The sequence below is a fragment of the Ciconia boyciana genome, chromosome 4 (assembly GCF_034638445.1).
Source record: "Ciconia boyciana chromosome 4, ASM3463844v1, whole genome shotgun sequence".
Lineage (NCBI taxonomy): Eukaryota > Metazoa > Chordata > Aves > Ciconiiformes > Ciconiidae > Ciconia > Ciconia boyciana.
Genome location: NC_132937.1, coordinates 35,320,220 through 35,346,894, shown reverse-complemented (window position 1 = coordinate 35,346,894; position 26,675 = coordinate 35,320,220). Strand labels below are relative to the sequence as shown.

At 41.6% G+C, this 26,675-nt stretch overlaps 1 protein-coding gene across 1 annotated transcript in view; it reads right to left on the bottom strand.

Annotated features, from left to right (window-relative positions):
• The window catches only part of ITGA2 (integrin subunit alpha 2), a 117,953-nt gene that overhangs the window by 17,266 nt on the left and 74,012 nt on the right, over positions 1–26,675 (bottom strand). Inside the window, 9 exon segments of the mRNA XM_072860402.1 lie at positions 53–194; positions 1,007–1,089; positions 1,690–1,800; positions 2,868–3,019; positions 4,108–4,247; positions 5,716–5,837; positions 6,638–6,813; positions 6,816–6,837; positions 8,995–9,138. Coding sequence (XP_072716503.1) covers positions 53–194; positions 1,007–1,089; positions 1,690–1,800; positions 2,868–3,019; positions 4,108–4,247; positions 5,716–5,837; positions 6,638–6,813; positions 6,816–6,837; positions 8,995–9,138 — 1,092 coding nt within the window.

Genomic DNA, 26,675 nt, shown 5'->3' with positions numbered 1-26,675 from the left:
GAAGCTGGAAAATCAGTGGCAATAACAGAAAGTGAGGATGGGTACCACATACCAGTAAAGACGATGAAACAAAAAACAAGTTGTCTGAAAATGTAGCCTGGATTCTGGTGTTATATGCATTTTCCTTTTTATTTCTCAATTTCACATTGAATGTTATTCTTCTGTTTTTGCTGCTGACAACAAGCTGCTGTTTGCTGTTGGAAAATAAAGTCCATTGTTTTAAACACAGGTACTAGAACAGCTGTGGATCATGAAAATGTTGCCTCTAGCCAACAACAAATAACAAGCACAGCAAAACATTTCCTACGTTCTACGCTCTTAAATCCTCTGCTTTCTAAACCCTTTGACATGAAAAACTTTGTGATGGTGTTTCTTAAAACCAAATGGAATTAGTGTCTTCTTAAAGTGCAAGACCTTGATTATGTACTGTCAGAGTCACTTTGCTGAATTTTCAAGGGCTCCACGCTGGTGGGAAGGTGGGCAGAGAGCAGGCTGCGGACTGGGATGGCAGCTCCAGGAAAAGGCAGCCCTGTCTCTGTGTACTGTACATGCATGCGTATATCTGCATATGGACTTGGAATATGTGCTGCCTGAACAGCTGACCTCTGCTTCCCAGTGGCACAGGCTGCTGCAGGATCCTCACTGCTCCCTGAGGGAGGGACCGAGATGGCCGCTGCAGCCGTTGTTGCTCTTCCAGCACACTCCCTTTCCCATTGGCAGCCAGCCAGGCATGATTCTGAATGCTCACAGTGTCCTCATCCCTAAGGTACCAAAACTTGGGTTTGTCTAAGCTGACAAGAGTCCTACTTCTGTATCTGTGTTCCTATTATACCTCTTTTTCCTTGATTAGTTAAATAACTAGACAGAAGTGCTATTGCTCTTCCCCCCCCCCCCGCTTTTTCTAAGTAGATGTTGAACTAGAAAGACATTCTTATCTAGAAATTCATCCAGAGCCTACAAACCAACTGATGAAAACTAACACGCGACCCCCAACAATTCCAATTGCCCATCATCTGCCTTCTGCTGAACATTCAGATCAAGATCACAGATACAAAGATCATCTTCACCACAGTCTTTAATAAAAGGAATCTATGAAAACAAAAAACATTTCCTGAATGACAGTGCTCAACTTTAAAATTATTTACAGACAGTAGTGTTAAACACCTTTGAGGGGAAGCACATTCTTGTTTTGCAGATAAGAAAATCCCTCTGAAGGGCATTAAAAACTCTGACACATGAACAAGTTAACACTGAGTAACGTTACTACATGTCAACTGATTCATAAGAATGGTACAGGCAGGGAATTGTTAACCCACAACAAATATGATCTAAGGGGATCCATCTCTCTTTTATTTACTCTTCTATTGTAGGCTAAACTAACCTAAATTGCTTCATCTTTGCCATGAACTAGAAGTTCACATGAACAGTGACATGGCTCAACCAACATGCTTGTTATGCCATGGTGGCTGGTGTGTGTGTGTTTATCTGTGTATGAAAGCAAGCCCATGCAATACAGACAAAGGTATAAAAGGAACCAGGCGACACCCCCCCAGGTGCCTGCTTTCAGCCCAGTGACTTAACTAGAACATGAGTTTTCACTTGCATGTACCTCTTCAGTGTTTGCGGGGGCCACATGCTATGCATGTGTGTATAGCCACGTATTTTACAATAGTAAGTCTGTATACTTACACTATAGGCCACAGATGCAAGAGAATATATATCAAGGACAGGGCTGGAGCCAGGATTTTCAAGGCCAATGTCAATGCGCAAACTAAGGGAATTCATTGCATTGGAAGGTTCCTGTAAAACACATGCTCAGATGATAGCTACCAGCACAGCAAATAGGGTAAAATTGGTAATTCTATTGTAAATTGATAATGCATAGTAAAATCATACCTGCTCTAAACAAGTAGTAACAATGCAAAGCTTCATTTCTTTACCGAAATAATTTTGTGAGATTGCCTAGTGTGGGCTCCTCTTGCTAAACAGCTTTTAGCACCATTTCCATGATAAAACTCCTTTTCCTAGGATTCCTGGAGACTCTATTCATCACAGTTACTTCTAGGGCTAAGGAACATGCAGATTCTCTGCAGCTGCACAAGCTGGTCCTCAAAAGCCACCAGCAGGTGACTTTCGTTCTCTAGCTGCAGAATTCAAATTCCTGTTCCACTCTGCCTCACCATCACAGAGAGCAGCTGGACCTGAGCAACACTAAAACACAATATACCTCATGTCTCCTCTGTTTCTTAGTACTGGATGGATACTCTTCTAGCCCTATGGCTCATGGCTCCACAGTGGCACTAAATGTGATCAACAAGTCAAAGATATTTGCATTGCAAAGCAAAGCAGGAATCAAAGTCCTCTGACTTTCTACCTACCTGACCTAGCATCATGCAGGGGCCATATGGCAGCTCTCAGGGCTGTGTTCGGTCTTTGGTTCTAGAGAAAGATGGAGACTTTATTTTTATTTTTTCCAACACAACTTGTGTATACCTAGGGCTAGCATGCACCAGAAGTCTGCCTGAAATGATAGTTTGAGATAAAACATTTGCCACATAAGTCTTAGTTCTTACAGAAGAATCTACCCAGAGGGAAATTAAAATCTATTGAAACTATGGGCTATGGGCTCTGTGTTATGTCAGAGCTGAAGTACATAATTAAGAGCGGCCTCTTCTGTCCTAAAAAGCTGTACTGAATAAGACAGTTATTAGTGTCTTTGAAATCAGAATCTTAGTATTTTCCAGTTGTGGGGGATTTGAAAAATGTAAATCATTACCATGCATGAAATTCATCTTATAGATGTAAAATTCATCATCGTCTTCCTCTGATTGTTTTTGTCATATAAGGCTGCTTGCAATTGTACTTACCTGTACACTGAAGACGTCATGAACACAACTCTCCTCATGATGTACCACAAGATCCCTCTGCATGTACCTTTCATTATTTTCTTTGAACAATCCTCTAGAAGTCACTCTAGAGGACTGGAGTTCTGCATCCAATGTTGCATTGTACTTTATAGCTACAAGAAGAATAACAGTACATTTTTTGCTGAGTCTGACTGCCCATGATCTCATTACTACGCTCAACAGAATGATAAGGCTTTCCAAACCACACTAAATATTTTACTTTTTTCGTAGCTTGCTAAACAGAGAGCAGTCTCAAAATGATAAAATTTTCTCATGTTTTCCAAAGCAGTTAAACAGGTTTAAATCCTGATGTAAGTTTTCATCCACAGAGAGTACATTAAATGGCAATCAATCCAGTCTCCACTGCAGATATCTGAGCCTGCAGCTCAGGCAAGAAGCCAGTCAGCAGGGCCAGGATTACGCTAGATAAAGGGGCCTTGCAACCATATCCCTGAACTCTGAGGAGACTGTAAAGAACCTGCATCTTCTCTTCAATCACATAATAATTTCTGTCATCTTATCTTCATATTACAACTAATACACTGTGGAAGTTCACCATTATTTTATAGCTAACATGAGTTCCTAAAGGCACTATACATAGCACTGAAGTAGTCCAACTGGTGTTATCCATGACATGTACATTTAAATAGCTTCATGAGAGGCCAGTGCTGGTCTCAGAAATATTTGGTGCCCTCCTGTCCTCTGAAATGAAGAGCTTCTCACCACTGACATCTGCACTGAGCCTATAGATTTTTTTTTCTGAAGAGAAAAGTCTCCAGTCTGCTGTTGAAACCAGCAGCTCACAAAGCCTCTGTCCCCATGAGTAGCATCCTCCAGAGATACCCAGTTACCCTTCCTAAAGTCTCTTGCCGTATCTGAACGATATCAGCTGAAGGAAAACAACAGAACTTGGTGAGCAAAGGTTGAAAAAAAATCAGCTTCTCACTAATTACATTTTCTGGGGTTTGTTGAACAGTGAGGATACAGTGCTCCTTTATATTGTTAATTCCTCACTTTTCAAAGATTATGGAGCCGGTGATGAAAGTAGGTCTTAAAACCACTTTCTCAAGCACTTAAGTTTTATACTGATATTGCCTTTCTTGACATTCAATCCAATATTTCTTTAGAATTTCCACTACTCATTTGAATAATGGACTTTTGAAGAAACTAATATAAAACAAGCCATTGAAATACTCTTTACCCACTTGATTATTTATCTTAGCAGGTCTAAATGTAGCCTGAAAACATATTTTGACAGTTATTTCTGTGTTCTTGTTCAGCAGACTGATTTTCTCAGGTTTAAATGAGGCAATTATGGACACATTTGCAATGTTTTGTGACCTGAAAAATATTTTTAAAAGGTTATGTGTGATTTTCAAGAGCACTGGGTAACTTAGAAGCTGTTTTCTATTACTATCTGTAAATGTAACATTGATTTTTTTTGCTTCCCAATGCAAACATTTTTTTATGGCACTGGTAAAATTATTTTTCTTTGCATGTAACTGAATTTGTTGATACAGTAACTTTCAGTAATGACAAAAAATAATTTATCATGTCAAATTAATGCTCTAATCCTTCCCTTAAGATAACAGAGAATTAAGCCCTTGTCCTGTTTTCCCAATAAGTAAGCTTCTTCTGCTCCTTTAGGGGAGTTACTGAGCTCCTCTGGGAAGGCAAAGAAGGGTAATTCTTCATTTTAATTAATACTCATATTTTTCAGAAAAACAACTTCCACGTAATTAATCAAGATTTTGAAGAACAGTTTCAAAGGAACCCTGCATGTAAAAAAACCCACTTTAATAAAAAGTGAAACTTAGTAATCAGACCAAATGACGGAGTGAAAGAAAAATGAGCATCTTCATTAATCAAATCTAAATAAATGCTGGTACTCCAAGGAGCATAATTTTCTTTAATGTAACTCCCATCAGCACCAGCAGCAGTTCTGTTGTGGGTCAAAGGTCCAAACTGACCATTCACTTTTAATAATCTTGTTTTATTATGAAATAAGTAGCAATTCAGTGATGTTTTTCTTGTTATAATGAGGAGCCTCAGGCGAGAAGACAGGCGACAGATAGGAAAGCAAGCTGCTTTTTAATTTAGCTCCTCAAGGAAATAGTGGAAAATACACAGTACTTAGGGAGGCACAAGATTTGGGTTCTTGTGAAGCCTTTCTTCTTTGTTTTGTGAAAGCACTCAGATTGCTCTGGCAAAGGCCACATGCCAGAAAAGATGAGTTTCTTGCCAGAAATAGGTGCCAACTCTCACTGCTCTCTGTCCTTACTCTGCAGGACAAGTCTCTCCCCCAGATCAGCCTACCAGCTAGTAAAGGTCATGCAGGTTGTGTGGGAAGTGGTTTCATCTGTCTCAGGCTCAGCTATCAAAATTATACTGCGGCGATTGGAGTACAACCTACTGCTACAAATACTCTCAAGCAAGCCCCACTCCCTGCTGCTGCCCCTTCCCTCTGGACCACGTGCCTGCACAGTGGCAGTGGGCAGGGGTGTCTCCTGGCCCGCCCCGTCCCTGCCCGGGTCCCTCCCGGCAGCCTCCGCCACCGGCTTCCCCCTCCCCCCGCGCGCCCTGGCTCTGCCCCCCAGGCTGGCTTGGCTTTCGATGGTTTAATACTTAAGAGGTTTAGTCTAATGCTGTTTTTCAGCTAGCTATGATAGTAGCGATGAAGGCTCTGAACACATAGAATGAAAGAGTTTTTTGGTTTGTTTGTTTTGCTGTTTAATAAACTAAATGCTCAACTTGCATCTGAATCATTAAGTGCTTCCTTTCTAAAAGAGTTTACCAACCATAGCAGAACCACATTTCCATCAGCACCGATACATCAGTAATGTCATCGTCATCTAAGTCTCTATGGCCATCTACTGATCTTCCAAAGAATTGGAGCTGTTGTCCAAAAGCAGAATCTGATCCTAAAATTTTCTGGGAAAGAGTTTGATTACTGAGTTTGCCACAAGGGTGCTTAAGTCTGTAGATAGCAGCCTAAGCAATGGATTTTCACTGATATTCCCTGTATGCACAATGAATTGTTCAAACAAAATGCTTTTGTGGATGTTTTCTCAGATGCTTTTAAGCACTTTTTCCTCCCCTGTTGGAGCAGACAATGGGCTAGATTTTTCTGCCTTGGGAGTAGATCAATTAACTGACTGCTGTATGCCAGCTAGTACTTACTGGAAACTTTTTCCATCTCACATTGAGCAACTCAAAGAATAGGAAGCTTAACAGGACTTCTAACAAATACTTTCTGCAACCAGAAAGTCTGCATGGAAAGTGACATTAAAATTACCATTATATTAGCATATGGAATACGCAAAGACCCTTGAAAGTATTTTCCTTTAATACTACATATTTATAATTTACAGAGCTGGGATTTATCCAATCTTCATTGTTGTATATCAGCCCTAAAAACCTGAATAATGGGTGTCAAAAAATGTATAGGAAATCAGCTGACTTCATATACAGGCACCAAAAATTATAAGAGGCTCAGATAGAGCATCTTCCAAGTCCTTTTCCTCTGTACACTTCAGCTATAAGCACCACAACATCATCCAGGGCATGCTGACAGCTGAAGTAAGGAGAGGCACAAAACTTGAAATAAGCCATGAGAATAACATTACTCCTTTAAGAGGATTAAATAGTAGCCAATAAATAGAAAATCCTTCTGTTTTCCTCTAGCAGATCTAAAGGCACTGAGTACAACATTATGCAACAAAGTTATTTACCTGAGAATATTTGGTAATTATAGTCTTTTGAAATCCATTGTAAATGTAAATTGCTCCAGAGTTTTCATTTTCCAGTGGTGCACCTATTACAACATCATTAAAGCCATCCAAATCAACGTCTGCAAGCGTTGCAATCGCTGATACAAAGCAAGCATTTTCTTACCCCTGTGGAGTCAGATTTCTTGTTGATCCAAAATTCCCTTTAAAAAAAGGAAAAAAAGAAAAAGCAAAACCACAACTATCGTTGCATCAGATTAGACATAGGAACAGTATCTATGTGCATTGCTTTTTGGTTTTGTTTTCCAATACATTCCCCTTGGACTGCTCAACCCTGAATTCCTTCCCCACTGTATTGTCCATTCAGTTTGCATTATGTCTCAGAGTCTTGGCAAGCATTACACAGCAAAATTAAAGCATGCTATGCAAAGCACTAACAGCAAATATAATCATATGTATGAAGCTTAAATGCTCTCGCTGTCCTCATCTGACTGTTCTGAAAGTTTCACAATACATTGAAAAATACAGTTTCCAGTTTTGAATTACCAGTTTTTATGCAGAGGGAATGTAAATTATGTAACTGGACATAATTCTTTGAAACAGAAATGCAATTTCCTAACTAAACTAATGCAAACAACATGTGTCCAAATGCTAAACTCCTGACCTCTCCAGTGCCAATGAAGAAAGAAAGATTGGAGATCTTTATAATATATAATTATAATAATCACATTTACACTAGCTTAAAATCAACTCTCTGGCAAATATCATTCTCATCTTTAACCTCAGTTATCACAATGTGCTTAAAATTTTAGAAATACCAGCCATTATTTATTAAAAATTACTAGAAAAGTATAATTTGCACAACATAGACAAGTTGCACAAATCCATGTTCTTTTAAAAAAAATAAAAATCATTAATTATTCTTAATATATTATTTAACTTTAAATAGTTTTAAACTTAACATTTGACAAAGTCTAAAAGTTGTAAGGATAGTCTTCCAATTTATTCAGCTTTCCTAACATGAAAAAAAAAAATCCTTCCATTTTTCTTTTCTTCCATATTTTGTGTCTAATTCCACAGTCACAAAGACCAATGTCAGTTGCCAGCAGTACCACTTCCAGCACCTCCATCTACCTTGAAATTGCCTTAGGGTACAGTTTCCTGTTGCTGCAGGATGATCTGACTATGAACTGCTGTTGAAGAGGATGGTTCTTCCTCTCTATTTATTTGATTGCAGTTTACCTAGTAAAAAGGCCATGTTCTGTTTTCTCTGATGGATAGCAGGTATTAATTTACTTTGCATATCCAGACATCCACGATTGATTGTGAGGCTGTTCAAAAGTGCCAGAGGCTTCAAGACTGTTAATACAGATATTCTGAAAACATGTACCACAGGTCTGAATAAAAACCACAGTCAGTCAAGCATCAGACAAATAAGATGGTTTTGCTGACAAAGATGACAACATGAGTAATAGCAAATATCCAGTGTGAAAAGTCTACAAAACAATGCAGAAAACTGGCAGAAGAGCATTTATTAGAACTGTTTTGGGAATACTGTTAGGTGTTGAACAGATTTGCCAAAATCAAATGGCAAACAATTAATTAGCAAAAGCCTCAAGCTGAGTTTTTCAGAGAAATGGTCAACCTTGTGTTTGTGTACAACCATATTTGTGTACAGTGCCTAAAACCAGGACCAGGGAGCCACCTAGAGCAGCAGGCCCCTGGTCACTAATAGTGCTTAGCTATTAACTTGCTTATTGGCTCCATTTTGGTCTGCTCCAGCTGGCTTATCCCCAGATTACATGCACAAGCGGTTCTGGGGAAAGTTTGCAGCTGCTCCTGAAAAGCAGAATGGGCAAGATCGCACTGGGCAGGGCTCCATCCGCAGTCCTCTAAACCAGACAGGCTTGACACTATTTACCCCTGCGCTTATGCCACACCCTAGGCAAAGCACATGCTCTGTTTCTTGTTACAAAAACGCCACTCACAGTATTTCAAACACTTTGAAAAAGATACACTAAATAGTGACTTAGGGGCTCTGAAGAGATCCAGGGCCAAAGGCTTTTTAGCATGCATGTCGCCAGTCTGCTTTGAAAGAAGCTAGCCTGAAGCAATGCCAGCTTGAGCGAGTCTGCACCAGCTGGCCATGGGGCCAGGGATCGATCTTCTGATCACTCTCTGATTTAACAGAACAGACATTGCCACTAAGTACTATTGCAGTTTGGACTGTTTTTTCCTTGGTAAAACTGTAGTCCAGGGAACAACAGCAAACCCCTCCAGCTGCAAATGAAAATATCACCACTTATCATGGACAGGGAGGCAGAAAGCCAATTCCAGCTTTGCTACAGTGCCATTCTTACCTTTGTGATGGAAAATATGTATACTCTCCCTTCCTCTTTCTTCAGGTCATTCATAAACATTGGTGCACCCACAAGGAGCACATCTGTCACAGAATCCCTGTTAACATCCACTGAACACACCACACTGCCAAAATAGGAGCCAATCTGAAATCAGTAGTAAGAGAGCTGTGTTTGTATGTGGATTTTATAAAGCATAATGTTTTAGCACCTTGTTGTCTCACAAACGGAGTTCGTTACCCGGTGTGCAACACCCAATATGCACACAGAGCTGAAATATCAGTTTATTTCAAGTTTTGCACAAGACTGGGTGCTAGGTGGTAGCTCCACAAAGCTAGCACACTGCTCATTCATACCGGTGCAGTATTTATACAGTCTAGTTATACATATGCATAAGTAATTATGCAAAGCAGTTTTCTATTGGTTTACATTTTCTTGTCTCATTCTTAAAGCTACAGTACTACTTTAATATTCTACGCATGCCGAAAGGTGAGGGGTCTCTGCTTGGGCCGGGGTCTCCAGCTCAAGGGGTGTGACTTTTAGTATTATAATAAGGATAGTTCGCATGAGGGTGCTTCTTATCACACTTCTACTAGTAGTTTCAGATTGTTCCCAAAACATCTTAATTAGCTTACATATTTCTCCAGGATGTGTTTCACTCCCAAGGACAATAATTTTTGATTAGACGTTCCACATCCCGGTCTGAATCCCCCTTATCAACTTTATGTAAGTCCCGGCCTTCCACCAGCTCTAGTATACTTCCCACATCTAAAAATTTAGATCAGACTGACCTTCCACGTATACCTGTATAACACTGAATCTGATTGACTACAATTCCCCCCCTTTGAGACTATCTAAGAATATTTCTTAGATAAGTCTCACTTTCTTCTCAGGTTGCTTAGCGAATGTTGCTAAGCAACATCTGCTAAGCAACATCTGCAGGTGCATTGTAGTAACACATATAGGCATACAAAGATGCTTAATCCAATCAGTATTATGCCCAACAACCTCTTTACCCACGGTTTCAAATCAGGGAACTAAGAGGTCATCCATCTCCAAGTCTCTTCAAATCCTAAGGAAGTATCATCCTTTTGAATTTCATGTAAAATTTTAGTTTGTTGCCAAATTTCATTTAGATTGGTCGAGATTCGTCTACTCTGGTCAACATAAACACAACTAGTGTTTAACATGGTACAGACTCCTTGTGAAGTCAGGAGCATGTCTAAGGCCATTCTATTTTGCATAGAAATATCATTAGGCAGAACAGGGATATAATTCCCTCTATTTCCTTCACTCTCTACCTTAAAGAATTCAGTGTATTTACAAAGATATGTCAGTAATATTATTGTTCCTAATATTATAAGAAAATACAGAAATAATTCCCTTTGAACACAATCTATATGGGCTATGGATTCTATCTGAGTCCAAGTACAGTTCATTTAATTCTGCGTCAGCTTCAATTTCAACGGTGCTGTTTCTCTCGATGTCCACTCTTTCGGAGGGGAGGTTTTCACCCGCGTGTAGTGAATCCAAGAATCTATTCCTTTTACTTTAATAGCTGTGGGAGTAATTAGTAACACTAAATATGGTCCCTTCCAGCATTCTTTCAAAGGTTCATCTTTCCAGGTTCGGATGTAGACTTGGTCTCCTGGTTGAAAGGTATGTACTGGAGTGTCTAGTGGAACAGGTGTTCTCTCATTCAGGTACCTGTGAAGGGAAGACAAAGTACGCCCCAATGACAGCAGATATTTGGTCAGTGTTTGGTCTCCACTGACATGCATTTGATCACTCCTTCCTGTTAACTTATTTACAGGATATGGTTTACCATACAGAATTTCAAAAGGACTAACCCCTTCCCTAACTCTAGGAGTGATCCTGATTCTTAGCAATGCTATAGGTAGAACTTCTATCCATTTCATTTGAGTTTCCTGACATAATTTTGAAATTTGTCTCTTTAAAGTTTGATTCATCCGCTCTACTTTCCCACTGGATTGCGGTCTCCAAGGGGTATGTAAATTCCAATCCAATTGCAAAAACTTAGCAACTTCTTGTACAATTTTAGCAATAATATGGGGCCCGTTATCTGAAGCTATTCCTTCAGGGATACCAAATCTAGAGATTATTTCTTTTAACAGTACTCTGACTACCTCTCTAGCTTTGTTGGTTTGGCAAGGGAAAGCTTCTGGCCATCCAGAAAAGGTATCTACTAATAGCAATAAGTATTTAAAGTGATTACACCTAGGTAACTCAGAGAAATCTATTTGCCAGTACTCCCCTGGAGTTTGTCCCCCTTTAACCTGTCCTGGAGGAGGTCTCTTCTGTATCTTTGGATTGTTCTTGGAACATATTGAGCACTGCTTTACAATAGCATTAGCTAGTTTTTGCATTCTTGGTCCTATGGCATATCGTCTGATGTCTGCTATTACTGCATCTGCTCCCATATGGGTTTCTTGATGAGTCCTCTTTATTAATTCCCTCATTAGTGGGGCAGTGACTATTCTTTGTCCAGTATCAGTCATCCACCATCCATCCTGGGTTTTGGTACGGTTTAAAAGTTTTGCTAATTGATTGTCCTTTTCCAAATATGTTGGAGGATCCAGTAAAATTCTTCTAGTCGGAATTAAAGCTCCCACCTTAGAATCTGTCAAAGCTGCCCTTTTAGCTGTCTCGTCAGCTTTTCGATTTCCACTAATAATATCTGTTTGTCCTTTCTGATGGGCTTTACAGTGCATTACAGACACTTCCTTTGGCTTGAGAACAGCCTGTAATAATTTTAAAATTGCCTCTCCATGTTTAATTGGAGTTCCTTGGGAAGATAACAGTCCTCTTTCTTTCCATATGGTTCCATGGGCATGTATCGCTCCAAAGGCATATTTTGAGTCCGTATATATGTTTACTCTCATGTTTTCAGACAATTCCAGCGCTCTGGTTAGTGCAACGATCTCAGCCTTTTGTGCTGATGTATTGACAGGTCTTTCACCCTGTGAAACTTCCAAACCCAGGTATTCCACAGTCGTTTGCACAATCTGGGCTTTCTTTTGTGATACTCTGTATCCAGCGAGTCCCAGGAAATTTAACAGATCGATAGTGGCTCTTTTGCATTCTTGTTCTGAGGCGGTCCCTATTAATATATCATCTACATACTGTAGTAAAGTAACAGAAGGATGCTCACCTTGCCAGTCTTCCAGTTCTTTAGCTAGTAAGTTACCGAACAAAGTAGGGCTGTTCTTAAAACCTTGGGGCAGCACGGTCCAGCAGAGTTGGACTTTTCTTCCGGTGATTGGACTTTCCCATTCGAACGCAAACAATTTCTGACTTTCTTCTTCCAGAGGTATACAAAAGAAAGCATTCTTCAGATCCAGTACTGTAAAATAAACATTATTCTCAGGTATTGATGATAACAGAGTGTATGGATTTGGAACTACTGGATGCACATCAACTGTAATCAGGTTAATTTCTCTTAAATCCTGTACCAACCTATACTCCTGTGTTCGGGGCTTCCTGACCGGCAAAATTGGAGTATTATATTCAGATTGGCATTCTCTTAATAATTCATACTGAATAAAGTAATTTATCAATGGTTCTGTGCTGGTTTTGGCTGGGATAGAGTTAATTTTCTTTACAGTAGCTAGTATGGGGCTATGTTTTGGATTTGTGCTGAAAACAGTGTTGATAACACACTGATGTTTTAGTTGTTGCTAAGTAATGTTTGCACTAGTCAAGGACTTGTCAGCTTCCCATGCTCTGCCAGGTGCACAAGAAGCTGGGAGGGGACACAGCTGGGACAGCTGACCCCAACTGACCAAAGGGCTATTCCATACCACATGACATCATGCTCAGCATATAAACCTGGGGGAAGAAGAAGGAAGGGGGGGATGTTCAGAGTGATGGTGTTTGTCTTCCCAAGTAACCATTACGTGTGATGGAGCCCTGCTTTCCTGGGGATGGCTGAACACCTGCCTGCCCATGGGAAGGGGTGAATGAATTCCTTGCTTCGTTTTGCTTGTGTGCACGGCTTTTGCTTTCCCTATTAAACTGTCTTTATCTCAACCCATGAGTTTTCTCACTTTTGCTCTTCTGATTCTCTCCCCCATCCCACCAGGGGGGAGTGAGCGAGCGGCTGTGTGGTGCTTAGTTGCCAGCTGGGGTTAAACCACAACAGGTTCCAAACCTATTCTGGCTTCCAACTTAATAGGATATTGTCTCTTTCTTACTGGTTGTGCTCTGGGTTTCAATTCAATTTTTACTGGTACAGCATTTTTCACTTTTCCCGGTCTCTTGGTTGCCCATACTGTATGTATCACAGCGCATACTGTATGTATCACAGCGTCCAGGATTTCCTCTGGGATGTTGATATTCTCCTGTTGCTTTGCAGTCAATAAACAAAATTGTGCTTTACAGGCAGTTTCTTTTGGTAGATGTACCTGTATTGATCTATCAGAAAAGGTTATCTGTGCTCTTAATTTACAAAGTAAATCTCGCCCTGGAAGAGGAATGGGGCACTCTGGCATATAGAGGAACTCATGAGATACCACTTTACCTCCAATTTTACATTCCATCGGTTTCAGAAATGGTTTCAAATCTCGCTTTCCTGTGACCCCAACAATAGGCATATATATATTACTTCAAGGTCCCTTACAGCTAGTCACTACAGAATGGGTGGCCCCCATGTCTATCAGAAAATCTATAATTTCATTCCCCAGCTGAACTGGAACCAGGGGATCGGCTGGGGAAACTTCAGTGTTCTCCCCCAGTCCCCATCAAACCAAGTCTGAAGTTCCCAACATGATTAGATCAGCCTCCCATGTAGACCCCCCTTGGGTAGTCGGTTTCTTCTTCAGGCATTCATTTTTCCAATGTCCATCTTCCCTACAGTATGCACACTGATTCAATCCTAACAGATGACTTGCAACAGGGATAGACCCAGGGTTCCAACCCTGGCCTCTACCTCTGCCTCTGTCATTTCCTTGATAATATCCTCATCCCCTTCCTCTGCCTTTTGCCGAATTCCCTGCAATTGCTGCAGCCAGTAATGTAGCCTGCAGCTTCCTGTCCTTTAATTTTTCCTTTTGTTTTTCCTTTTTCTCTGTTTCATCCCGATTATTATACACCTTATAAGCTATTTCTAACAGTTGGGATATAGACATTCCTCCTGCTCCATCCACCTTCTGTAGCTTTTTCCTTATGTCTGGGGCAGATTGTCCAATAAACAGCATATTGAACATTCTCTGATTAGTCTCTTCCTCTGGATTCAAATCAGTCTACTTTCTAGCTGTTTCACACAACCTCTCATAGAATGTTGAGGGCCTCTCGTTATTTTCTTGTTTGATATCATACAATTTTGCTAGATTTTTAGGTCTCAGAACTCCATGTTGTATCCCATATAAAATCAATTGTTGGTATTGTTTAATCATAGCCCTTCCTACACTGGTATTGGGATCCCATTCAGGATCATTTTTAGGCATAAACCTAGCAGGATCATCGTTGGCATTCTGCCTCTGATTTTCCTGCTCAGCTTTTTCCATTACCAATCGCCTTTCTTCTGGAGTAAAAAGAGTGCTTAACAGTGTCTGCATGTCTCCCCAGGTAGGGTTATGACTGCTTATAATTGCATCCCCTAACTGATACATTTTGTCTGGGTTTTCCCGATAGGATCCAACTGATTGCTTCCAAATTAAAAGGTCTGAAGTAATAAATGGTACATGCACAAACACTGGTAAGCCTTCCACTCCAATTGCCTGTCAGAGTGGTGCCTGTACTGCAGGTGCACGAGCTCAAGTCCTTCCGGAAGCTGGTGAAAAGTCCCTCTGAGTGGACTGTTCCCCTACTCCATCAGACTCAGTTTCATTATTTAACTCCTCCTGCTTAGTTCTTGGTACTAATAATTGAACGTCTTCTGGCTCCTCATTACCCCTGATACATCCTTTTCCAATATCACATGCAGAACAACATCTGTGGTTTTTTCTAACCCATTTTCTGCTAAAACATATATTATTCAGCAGTTTACATTTCTTTCTGATGTCATGATTATTTCGCAAAGAACAAATCAACATACGGTACTTCATCCCATTTATCCATCCTTCTACAGAAAAGCATCAATTGCAACACAGTATTATAATTTAGAGTTCCATTTTCAGGCCATTTTTCATCATCACCTAATTTGTACATTGGCCACCACTGATTACAATATTTACAGAGTTTTTCATTAGTTAGGGGATCCCCTCCAAATGTTTGCCAATTCTTCAGGATGCATCCTAAAGGAGTGCAGGAAGAGGGATCTCGGTAGAGGCATCTCGGTAAAGGGATTTAAACCCATATTATTTCCTAGGAAAAACTTTGTTAACCAGGACTTAATGTACTCAGCAACCGAAGCATCTACGTACAGAAGTCTAAATAAGCTCCTGCTGCGGTCTTTTATGGGTGTCTTACGCAGAGCAACTTCAAAACAGAAACTGATACTGAGACAAAAACCAGAATGAGGGACGTCTCCCTTCGCTAAAACAGATCGGTACCGAAAAACATAAACCAGATGCTACTGCCGCGTATCTTTCCTGATGCATCTTATGCAGAGCCCAGAACCAGATTTCCCACTCACTGAGATTTCCTCCTCTGCAGTCCCCTGAAGATATCTCGTTAAATTTGCATTGCACCATTGTGTCGCTTACTGCCTGACTGCAGAAGGGAGGCTGAAAGGAATCCCCGAACAACAGGTCGGTGCGCGCTGGAATCCGTTTGGACCGCCACTTCCCATCAGGACAGCAAGACGATCCGGGCAAGGCCTTATGGCAGTTGCATCTGCCAAATGTTGTCTCACAAACAGAGTTCGTTACCCGGTGTGCAACACCCAATATGCACACAGAGCTGAAATATCAGTTTCTTTCAAGTTTTGCACAAGACCGGGTGCTAGGTGGTAGCTCCACAAAGCTAGCACCCCTTCGTTCATACAGGTGCAGTATTTATACAGTCTAGTTATACATATGCATAAGTAATTATGCAAAGCAGTTTTCTATTGGTCTACATTTTCTTGTCTCATTCTTAAAGCTACAGTACTACTTTAATATTCTACGCATGCCGAAAGATGAGGGGTCTCTGCTTGGGCCGGGGTCTCCAGCTTGAGGGGTGTGACTTTTAGTATTATAATGAGGATAGTTCGCATGAGGGTGCTTCTTATCACACTTCTACTAGTAGTTTCAGGTTGTTCCCAAAACATCATAATTAGCTTAAATATTTCTCCAGGATGTGTTTCACTCCCAAGGAAAATAATTTTTGATTAGACGTTCCACATTTTGGGAGTGAAATCAATAGCCCAGCTCAATTGCATCTACACCAATGCACGCAGCATGGGTAACAAACAGGAGGAGCTGGAAGCCATTGTGCAGCAGGATAGCTATGACTTAGTCGCCATCACAGAAACATGGTGGGATGACTCTCACAACTGGAGTGCTGCAATGGATGGCTATAAGCTCTTCAGAAGGGATAGGCAAGGAAGGAGAGGCGGTGGGGTGGCTCTGTATGTTAGGGAGTGTTTCAATTGTGTAGAACTCGGCGATTATGATGATAAGGTCGAGTGCTTATGGGTAAGGATGAGGAGGAAAGCCAACAAGGCAGATATCCTGCTGGGTGTCTGTTATAGACCACCCGCCCAGGATGAAGAGGCAGATGAAGCATTCTATAAACAGCTGGCAGGAGTCTCACAATCACTAGCCCTTGTTCTTGTGGGGGACTTCAGCCTACTGGACATCTGCTGGAAATACAACACAGCAGAGAGGAAACAGTCTAGGAGGTTCCTAGAATGTGTGGAAGATGATAACTTCCTGACACAGCTGGTAAGTGAGCCTACCAGGGGAGGTGCCTTGCTTGACCTGCTGTTTACAAACAGAGAAGGACTGATGAGAGATGTGATGGTTGGAGGCCGTCTTGGGCTTAGCGACCATGATATGATAGAGTTCTCGATTCGGGGCGAAGTAAGGAGGGGGGTGAGCAAAACCACTGCCATGGACTTCCGGAGGGCAGACTTTGGCCTGTTCAGGACACTGGTTGAGAGAGTCCCTTGGGAAGCAGTCCTGAAGGGCAAAGGGGTCCAGGAAGGTTGGGCATTCTTCAAGAAGGAAGTCTTAAAGGCACAGGAGCAGGCTGTCCCCATGTGCAGTAAGACAAGCCGGCGGGGAAGACGACCAGCCTGGCTGAACAGGGAACTTTTGCTGGAACTCAGGAAAAAAAGGAGAGTTTACCACTTTTGGAAGAAGGGGCAGGCAACTCAGGAAGAGTACAGGGATCTCATCAAGTCATGCAGAGAGAAAATTAGAAAGGCAAAAGCCCAGCTAGAACTCAGTCTCGTCACTGTTGTAAGAGATAATAAAAAATGTTTTTACAAATACATTGACAACAAAAAGAGAGCCAAGGAGAATCTTGCTCCTTTATTGGATGCAGGGGGGGAACATTGCCACGAAGGATGAGGAAAAGGCTGAGGTACTTAATGCCTTCTTTGCCTCAGTCTTTAATAGTCTGACCAGTTATCCCCAGGGTATTCAGCCCCCTGAGCAGGAAGACAGGGACGGAGAGCAGAATAAACCACCCATAATCCAGGAGGAAGCAGTTAACGACCTGCTATGCCACCTGGACATTCACAAGTCTGTGGGGCCAGATGGGATCCACCCGAGAGTACTGAGGGAGCTGGTGGAGGAGCTTGCCGAGTCACTCTCCATCATTTATCAGCAGTCCTGGTTAACAGGGGAGGTCCCAGACGACTGGAGGCTTGCCAATGTGATGCCCATCTACAAGAAGGGCCGGAAGGAGGATCCGGGGAACTACAGGCCTGTCAGCCTGACCTTGGTACAGGGGAAAATTATGGAGCGGTTCACCTTGAGTGTGCTCAACAGGCATGTGCAGGCCAACCAGGGGATCAGGCCCAGCCAGCATGGGTTCATGAAAGGCAGGTCTTGCTTGACCAACCTGATCTCCTTCTATGACCAGGTGACCCGCCTAGTGGATGAGGGAAATGTTGTAGATGTTATCTACCTGGACTTTAGTAAAGCCTTTGACACTGCCTCCCACAGCATTCTCCTAGAGAAGTTGGCGGCTCATGGCTTAGGGGGGTGTACTCTTTGCTGGGTAAAAAACTGGCTGGATGGCCGAGCCCAGAGAGTTGTGGTGAACGGAGTTAAATCCAGTTGGCGGCCAGTCACAAGCGGTGTTCCCCAGGGCTCGGTATTGGGGCCAGTCTTCTTTAATATCTTGATATCTTAATATCTTGATATCTTAATATCTATCGATGATCTGGATGAGGGGATTGAGTGCGCCCTCAGTAAATTTGCTGCCTGGCAGAAAAGGACCTGGGAGTGTTGGTTGACAGCCGGCTGAACATGAGCTGGCAGTGTGCCCAGGTGGCCAAGAAAGCCAACAGCATCCTGGCTTGTATCAAAAATAGTGTGGCCAGCAGGACTAGGGAAGTGATCGTGCCCCTGTACTCAGCACTGGTGAGGTCGCACCTCGAATACTGTGTTCGGTTTTGGGCCCCTCACTACAAGAAGGACATTGAGGTGCTGGAGCGTGTCCAAAGAAGGGCAACGAAGCTGGTGAAGGGTCTAGAGCACAAGTCTTATGAGGAGTGGCTGAGGGAACTGGGGTTGTTTAGCCTGGAGAAAAGGAGGCTGAGGGGAGACCTTATTGCTCTCTACAACTACCTGAAAGGAGGTTGTAGAGAGGTGGGTGTCGGTCTCTTCTCCCAAGTAACTAGCGATAGGACGAGAGGAAATGGCCTCAAGTTGTGCCAGGGGAGGTTTAGATTGGATATTAGGAAAAATATCTTTACTGAAAGGGTGGTCAAGCATTGGAACAGGCTTCCCAGGGAAGTGGTTGAGTCACCATCCCTGGAGGAGTTCAAACAATGTGTAGATATGGCACTTCAGGACATGGTTTAGTAGGCATGGAGGTGTTAGGTTTACAGTTGGACTAGATGATCTTAGAGTTCTTTTCCAACCTAAATGATTCTATGATTCTATGATCCCAGTCTGAATCCCCCTTATCAACTTTACATAAGTCTCAGCCTTCCACCAGCTCTAGTATACTTCTCACATCTAAAAATTTAGATCAGACCGACCTTCCAGGTGTACCTGTATAACACTGAATCGATTGACTACAACCTGACTCAGAAAACTCTTACACCCAGAAATAGTCCAATACTAATGAATGAAATTGCCCGTTGGAAGAAAATTACTATATAACATACTCCAGTGTTTGAAGAATCTTATCCTTACTGTGTGTCCACTGTTTCCGCCCAGTAACTACTGCTATGGTTTTACCACTTGACAATAAGAATGCAAACAGAGAATAAGCTATGGGAGGTATATTTTTTTATATTAAACTGTGCACATGAAATTACCCAATCTCTGATTTACTGTCAGATTTGTCTTACAAACAAGACAAACCAAAACCAAAACCCTCTAAACTTTCTACTCTTTCCCAAATGGAGAAAAAGAGAATGAGCTTCCAAATCTCTCTTTTGATATCATCTTCACAACTTCTCAGGCAGAGTGGAGCTCATTGAGTCTCTCCCAATTAGAAGCATTGACAGCATGATACATTAAGTGGCTTTGTAGATTATCTTTTACCACTAATTGAATGACTTCCTAAAATACTGTTTAAGAGTTGCAGTTAACCTCATTGAAATAGTCTAGTGGCAGAGAAAAGTGCAAGTGGGATTCTAAATTCATTGCAAGAAAGAGGAATTTTCAAAACAAATGCAGTGCAATTTACTGCTGTGTCAATAAAAGCAGATGCCTGCAAAATCTGCATTCATGACCAAAATATACTTGCCTGCTCACCTCTCTGGGACTGCACAATTGCGATATTACCATGGCTGTCAACACCATAAACCACTACTCTGTCAGTGTAGTTGGATCTTGGTGCGCCGGCAACAAAATAGATGGAGCTCTGAGTTGAGAGAACAGCAACAGAATAACCTGGGGAGAGAAGCCAACATTTAACATGTGTGAGAGACCATTAACTACAATTTGTCAGTTGGTTATCTGTAAAGGCACAGAGGATGAGTCAACCTGGAGTGTTAGTGGCAGAGAATGATGCTTCCAGACGGGGAAACTAAGTTGTCACATCAAACTTGCAATAGTCTTCTGCAGAGAACAATGACACACAGATCAGTAGTCTAGCCTATTCAGTAAAACATAGACCACAAAAATGTCATGCTTGTGAAGGAGATAGGAAAAAGAGTGCAAAGAGTATCCTTGGAATGAAGAAATAAAGATAAACATGAAATCAACATTTGGGTCAGCCTTCAAATTGGGGAGGAACACCTAGCTTCTGCAAAGCTTGTAGTGCATTTTTCCCACAGCTCACCAAACTGTCACCAAAATCGGGAATCAAACTCCTTAACACCAATGTAGTATTAAGAAGCAGGCATTCTTTATTATGGCGCTGGATGCACGGGGGATCGTTCCACCTAGCGTGCATACCGCAGGTTACATCAACCAAAGCTTATATTGTCCAGTTACATACATATGCATCAAATTTCCCAGAATTATCATACATATTCATTATATTTCCTGGAACTAATTATCATATTTGCATAGTCATTACGCATGCATCCTTGAACTCCGAGGGGCTTCCGTGGGGGTCTCTGGTGGTCCTGGGTGGTCATACAGGTGTGTCCTCTAGTTGACCCCTTCTTCTGGACATGCGCAATCCCACCTTGCTTATGTAACTTGCTTCCCTTCTTCATGGTGCATGGTCCCTAACAATGATTTGGCACCCTTAACACAAACCAATTATTCTAACTACCCTCGACTCGTTGTCAAGATGGGCTGGGGCTGTACTGGGAGCATAGCAGCATGTCCGTACTACTCCTCGTCCTATTGTCTTTGGGCATGGCAGCATATCCATAGCCATAGGTGTACAATAGGTGTACAAACAAAACATTAAAGCATTGTCTACCCTGCTCCTATCTCTATGTTGCTTAGTTATAAAAGAACAAACTAATCACTTTGATTACATCTGGTTACATTTCCTCTCTTTGGAAGTTCTGAAACAATAATCTTTTCAATACTTCCACTCTTAATCTTTCATATCTCAACATAAGCAGGCTTCTCTCCCGGCATCGGTGTACGATGCTTCATCACTGATTTTAAAATTGCTACAGAATTCCTAGACATTGTCTGTGTCAACATTTTCTTTAAACATTGATAAACCAAACAACTCACCAAAACAACTGTAATCAAAACGATTAGTGTCTGTAACAACTCAGTTATCCATCCTTTAAGGGAAAATCCAAGATGTCCCAAAATTTGGCCTAACCCATTTGTTTGCATTTCACTCCTTAAACCTTGAGTCTGCTGTGCCACCCTCTTCATATCATCTATTTGTTCATTCAAAGCAGCTGTAACATTTGGGATGTGCACACAGCAATCTTGATCTCTACTTTGTAGGTAGCCACAAACTCCATGCTCATGCAGTAACAGCATGTCCAGTGCCATCCTATTCTGCAAAGTCATTCTAGATGTAGCCTGTAATTGGATATTCACATCCTTAAATCCCTTTTGTGCAGCACTAGCTAATGCCTGAACTTGGCCTGTCAGATTATACAGCCAAAATCTGTTTCTTGCTGAGTCTACCTGAGGTAGAAAGATTGATTCCAACACCCATCCTACCTTTGTTCCAGTTGACGGTTCCCTCCAAGGGTCTGGATCACTTCTTTGTTTCTTCATTTCTTCAGGCATTAAAGATCTCTTTCTCCATAAAGGACAAAGGGTTAACATTCCCAATGTTACTTGTTTGCGAAGCCCATCTAACGATAGATGAGTAGTCCAATTTCCATCACTAAAACCCCAAACTGTGTGTCCCATAGCTGGCAGAATTTTTTGATCGCAATATACTGTTTCCCCTTTTTCAACTACTCCTGTCCAAGTATCATTAATGTTGGTAGAATAATTTCTGCACAGGCATCCCAATCTCAATGCCCTAGCGACTGGCCCTATTCTTTGGACTTCATCATCTGTGGAATCACAATTGTACACTTTAGTACAATTCCACAATGGGGTTTCCTCTGCTTTTAACCTAACATGCGTTACATTAGGGAAAGTTTTCCATTTAACTTCTTGTTGCACTTTAGTGACTTTACTTTCCCATTCAATACACCATGGTGAAGGATTAAAGTATTGATAGGCTCTGTGGCTTACAGTTTTCCAAATGGAACCTAGATAAAAACCCCAGGGTAAATAATTTCTTACTTCCTCACAAATTTTCTCAGTTATCGTTCTATTCTGCCTTTTTGTTTTCATTATTTTTTCAGAATATTTACACCATCCTATTCCTTTGTGTCCTATTAGGAAGGTTCCTCCTAATTTCCTGCATGCTTGTCTTCCTCCTGGTATTACTTTCATCTTTTCCTCAACCTTCCATTCGGGTACCAAAATTTCATTCCAATAAGTATTATTCCAACAACTAGTAAAATTTTCTTCTTCTTGTTTTGCCATTTTCTCAAAAGCTCTGGTTAAATCGAATGTCAAAATTCCCTATTCTATTGGATCTTCTGCTGATTTTGGCAGGGGTAGGCAGGCCGTAATTTGACTGGTATTCTGCATTTTCCCAAAGGACTGGATTAACTGTAAAACAACATTTCCATTTACAGTATCGGGGCATTTACACAACCACAGCATCAATACAAACACCAAACAAACCTCACACATTTCTCTTAAATTTCAGTCTCGACTTATCCTGATCTGTAATGTGTACAGTCCACTGATCTTGAGGTGGAGCCTTCTTTACTCGTGTATAGTGGATCCAGGGCTCAATTCCTTCAACCTTGACTGCAGTATAGGTCGTCAGCAACACCTGGTGAGGTCCTTTCCACTTCTCTTGCAATGGTTCAGAGCTCCATGTCTTTACATACACAAAATCTCCTGGCTGATACCGGTGCACAGGAGTGTCCAGAGTGAGTGGTCCGGTCAATACAATATGTTGCCGGAGCTTGGTAAGTGTTTTACCTAAAGAAATCAGATACATCTTTAAATCTTTAAATTTGTTTCCCCAATCCCTCTAATTTCTCCTGGAATCCACGGTATCTGATAGGGTTTCCCATACAATATTTCATATGGGCTGATCCCATCTTTAGATCTTGGTTGGATTCAGATCCTTAAAAGGGCCAATGACAACGATTGCGGCCACTTTAGGGATGCCTCTCGACATAATTTGCTAATTTGTCTTTTTAAAGTTTGATTCATCCTTTCTATTTTTCCGCTAGACTGCAGTCTCCATGGGGTATGCAGATCCCATTTAATACCCAAAAATTTACTCAACTGTTGTACTACATCTGCTACAAAATGTGGTCCTCTATCAGAGGACATTCCTATCGGTACCCCAAACCTTGGAATTATTTCCTTTAACAATACTTTAACTACTTCTCTAGCCTTGTTGGTGCGGCAAGGGAAAGCTTCCGGCCAACCTGAAAAGGTATCAATCAATCAATATTAACAAATATCTGTAACCATTTTGTTTTGGTAACTCAGAAACATCAATCTGCCAGTAGTCCCCAGGGGAATTACCCTGCTTAAGAACACCAGGGGGTGGTCTCTTCTGATTCAGAGGATTATTTTGCAAACAAATGTGGCATTTTGCTATTATTGATTTCAGTATCCCTGTCATTCCCACACAGATAATTGATTTCTGTAAATCCACAATCATCGCTTCAGTTCCCCCATGTGTTTCTCTCTGTTTTTCCTCTGCTATTTTTATCATTATTTGTGGGGTAACTATGACTTGTCAGGTGGGTGTTACCCACCATCCATCCTCATTTTCTACTGCTCTCAACTGTTCTGCCAATAATCTATCCAATTTACCATAATTTGGTTTCAGGGTTGGAAGTTTTACCTATTTTACTGGTACCAGGGCAAGGATGCTTTGCTCCACTGCCTCTCTAGCAGTTTTATCAGCCAATCGGTTGCCCACATTTACCACCGTTTGTCCAAATTGATGTGCTTTACAATGCATTACCACTACTTCCTTGGGCTGCTGGATGTCCTGGAGGAGTTGGAGAATTTCTTCCTTGTATTTAATGGGCGATCCTTGACCTGACAACAGTCCTCTTTCCTTCCAGATAGCTCCATGTGCGTGAATCTGCTGTCTGTGCTGATGTATTCACAGGGAGAGCTTCAGCTTTTATCACCCGGGTGGTGGTAACCACTGCATACCCTGCCATTCGTTTTCCATCTCGGACAAAACTGCTTCCGTCCGTAAACAGCTCCAAATCAGGATTAGGCAATGGTTAGTCTGTCAGGTCCTGTCTGCTAGAATATACCTGTTCAATAGTTTGCAAACAATCCTGGTGTAAAGACTCACCCATTTCCGAGCTCAAAAACATTACTGGGTTCACTGCTGTTGTAGTTTTAAGTTCCACATCATCCTGTTCCAAGAGAGTGACCTGGTATTTGAGCATGCGACTCGGGGACAGCCAATGCCCCCCTTTTTGCTCCAAGACAGAAATGACCATATGTGGGACATAAACCGTAATCTTCTGCCCCATGGTTAATTTCCTTGCTTCTTGGATTAAGAGTACAGTTGCTGCCACAGCTCGCAAACATCCAGGCCATCCCTTGCTGACATTATCCAATTGCTTAGAAAAATACCCAAGGGCCCGTTTCCAAGTTCCTAATTTTTGAGCCAACACACCCAAAGCAAGATGTTATCGCTCACGTACAAACAATTCAAAAGGTTTTGCTAAATCTGGGAGTCCTAACGCAGGTGCGGACATCAAAGCCTTCTTCAGATTTTTAAAAGCTGTCCGACACTCAGGTGTCCACAACAGATGATTCTCCTGGGATCCTCTCAAAGCTTCATTAAAAAGTCTTACTAACAATCCATAATTGAAGATCCACAATCGACACCACCCGACCATACCCAAAAATGTCCGCAATTCCCGTATCGTTCTGGGTTCTGGAATTTGACAAAGTACTTCCTTTCTGCCTGCTCCCAATCTTCTTTGTCCTTGCAAAATTTCAAAGCCTAAATATATCACAGTCTCTTTCCCATGTCTCTGCTGCTATCAAGATGTCATCTACATACTGCAATATTATTCCTTCTGAATTCTCTTTTTTCCACACTTCCAATTCCTTTGCCAACTGATTACCAAATATCGTAGGACTATTTTTGAACCCTTGAGGTAACATCGTCCAGGTGAGTTGTGTCTTGGGGGCTTTCCCATTCAAAGGCAAATATTGCCTGGCTATCTTTGTCTAGAGGTATGCAGAAGAAAGCATCCTTGAGATCAAGTACAGTGAACCACTTATGTTTTTCTTTTAAGGATGTCAGCAAGGTATATGGGTTAGCTACTACCGGGTGAATGTCTTGAACAATCTGATTCATGGCTCTTAAATCTTGAACTAACCTATATTCCTTGCCATTCTGCTTTTTCACTGGCAATATCGGGGTGTTATATTCTGATTCACACTCTATCAATAATCCATAATTAAAAAATTTCATTATTAATTCTTCCAACCCCTTTCTAGCTTCCCACTTAATAGGATACTGGTTTTGTCTTAGCGGTTTAGTTCCAGATTTTAGAACAACCTTTACTGGTTCCACCAATTTAGACCGACCTGGAATTCCACTAGCCCATACCAAGGGTGTTACTGCATCCTCCACTTCTGCAGGAATTTCCTCCACCCCTGGTGTGTTCTGTAACATAAAAATTCTCGCTTCCACAGCTTTTGATTCAGGTATTAACAGCTGAGTCTCCCCATTTTTTTAAAAATTATTTTGTGCATTCAATTTACTCAATATATCTCTTCCTAACAAAGATGATGGACATTCTGGCATATACAAAAATTGATGAGTCACCCATTGCTTTCCCAATTTGAATTTCAAAGGTTGTAAAAATGGCCGATTTTCCTTCCGCCCTGTCGCCCCAACAACACTTAGTTTTTTTACTAAACCCCCCTTTGCATATATTTAATACCGAATATGTTGCCCCTATATCAACTAAAACTTCTACTTCATCATTCCCCAGCTTTAATGTAACCAGGTGTTCAGCTGGGGTTGACTCCCCCGGTCTCCTTCAGTCCTCATCATTCAGAGTCACCAACTTAATTGCCTGTAGTGAAGGATCCAATTCTCTCCCTTTGGGACATTCCCTTTTCCAATGCCCCCTCTCCTTACAGACAGCACACTTCTGCCAGCCGGGGAGGTCTAAACAGAGGTGCTGCTCCTTCTGGTGGTCCTCCTCTTCCCCTACCTATTCCTATTTTCCCTGCTCCTCTTCCTCTCCGAACTACTCCTGTTAAAGCCACAGTCAACCTCCCCTCCCTCAGATTTTCCCTTCACGCCTGTCATGACTCCTTTTCTTTTTCCCTATTATTAAATACTGTCCAAGCTACTTCTAACATTTTCCCTAAATCTCTGGAGTCTGGCCCTTCTAATTTCTGGAGTTTCCTTCTGATGTCCGGGGCTGATTGATTGCCCCATAAAGACACCAGCCAATTGCACAGCTTCCTCTGGCTTCTCTGGATCCAAATTAGTATCTTTTCTGGCAGTTACCTTTAATCTTTCTATAAACGCAGATGGGGATTCATTAGGTACCTGTTTAATTTCATACAGCTTAGACCAATTGATTGCTTTTGGCATAGCATGTCTAACACCAAATAAAATCCATCTTTGATATCTTGTCAACAGCCCTCGGGGTC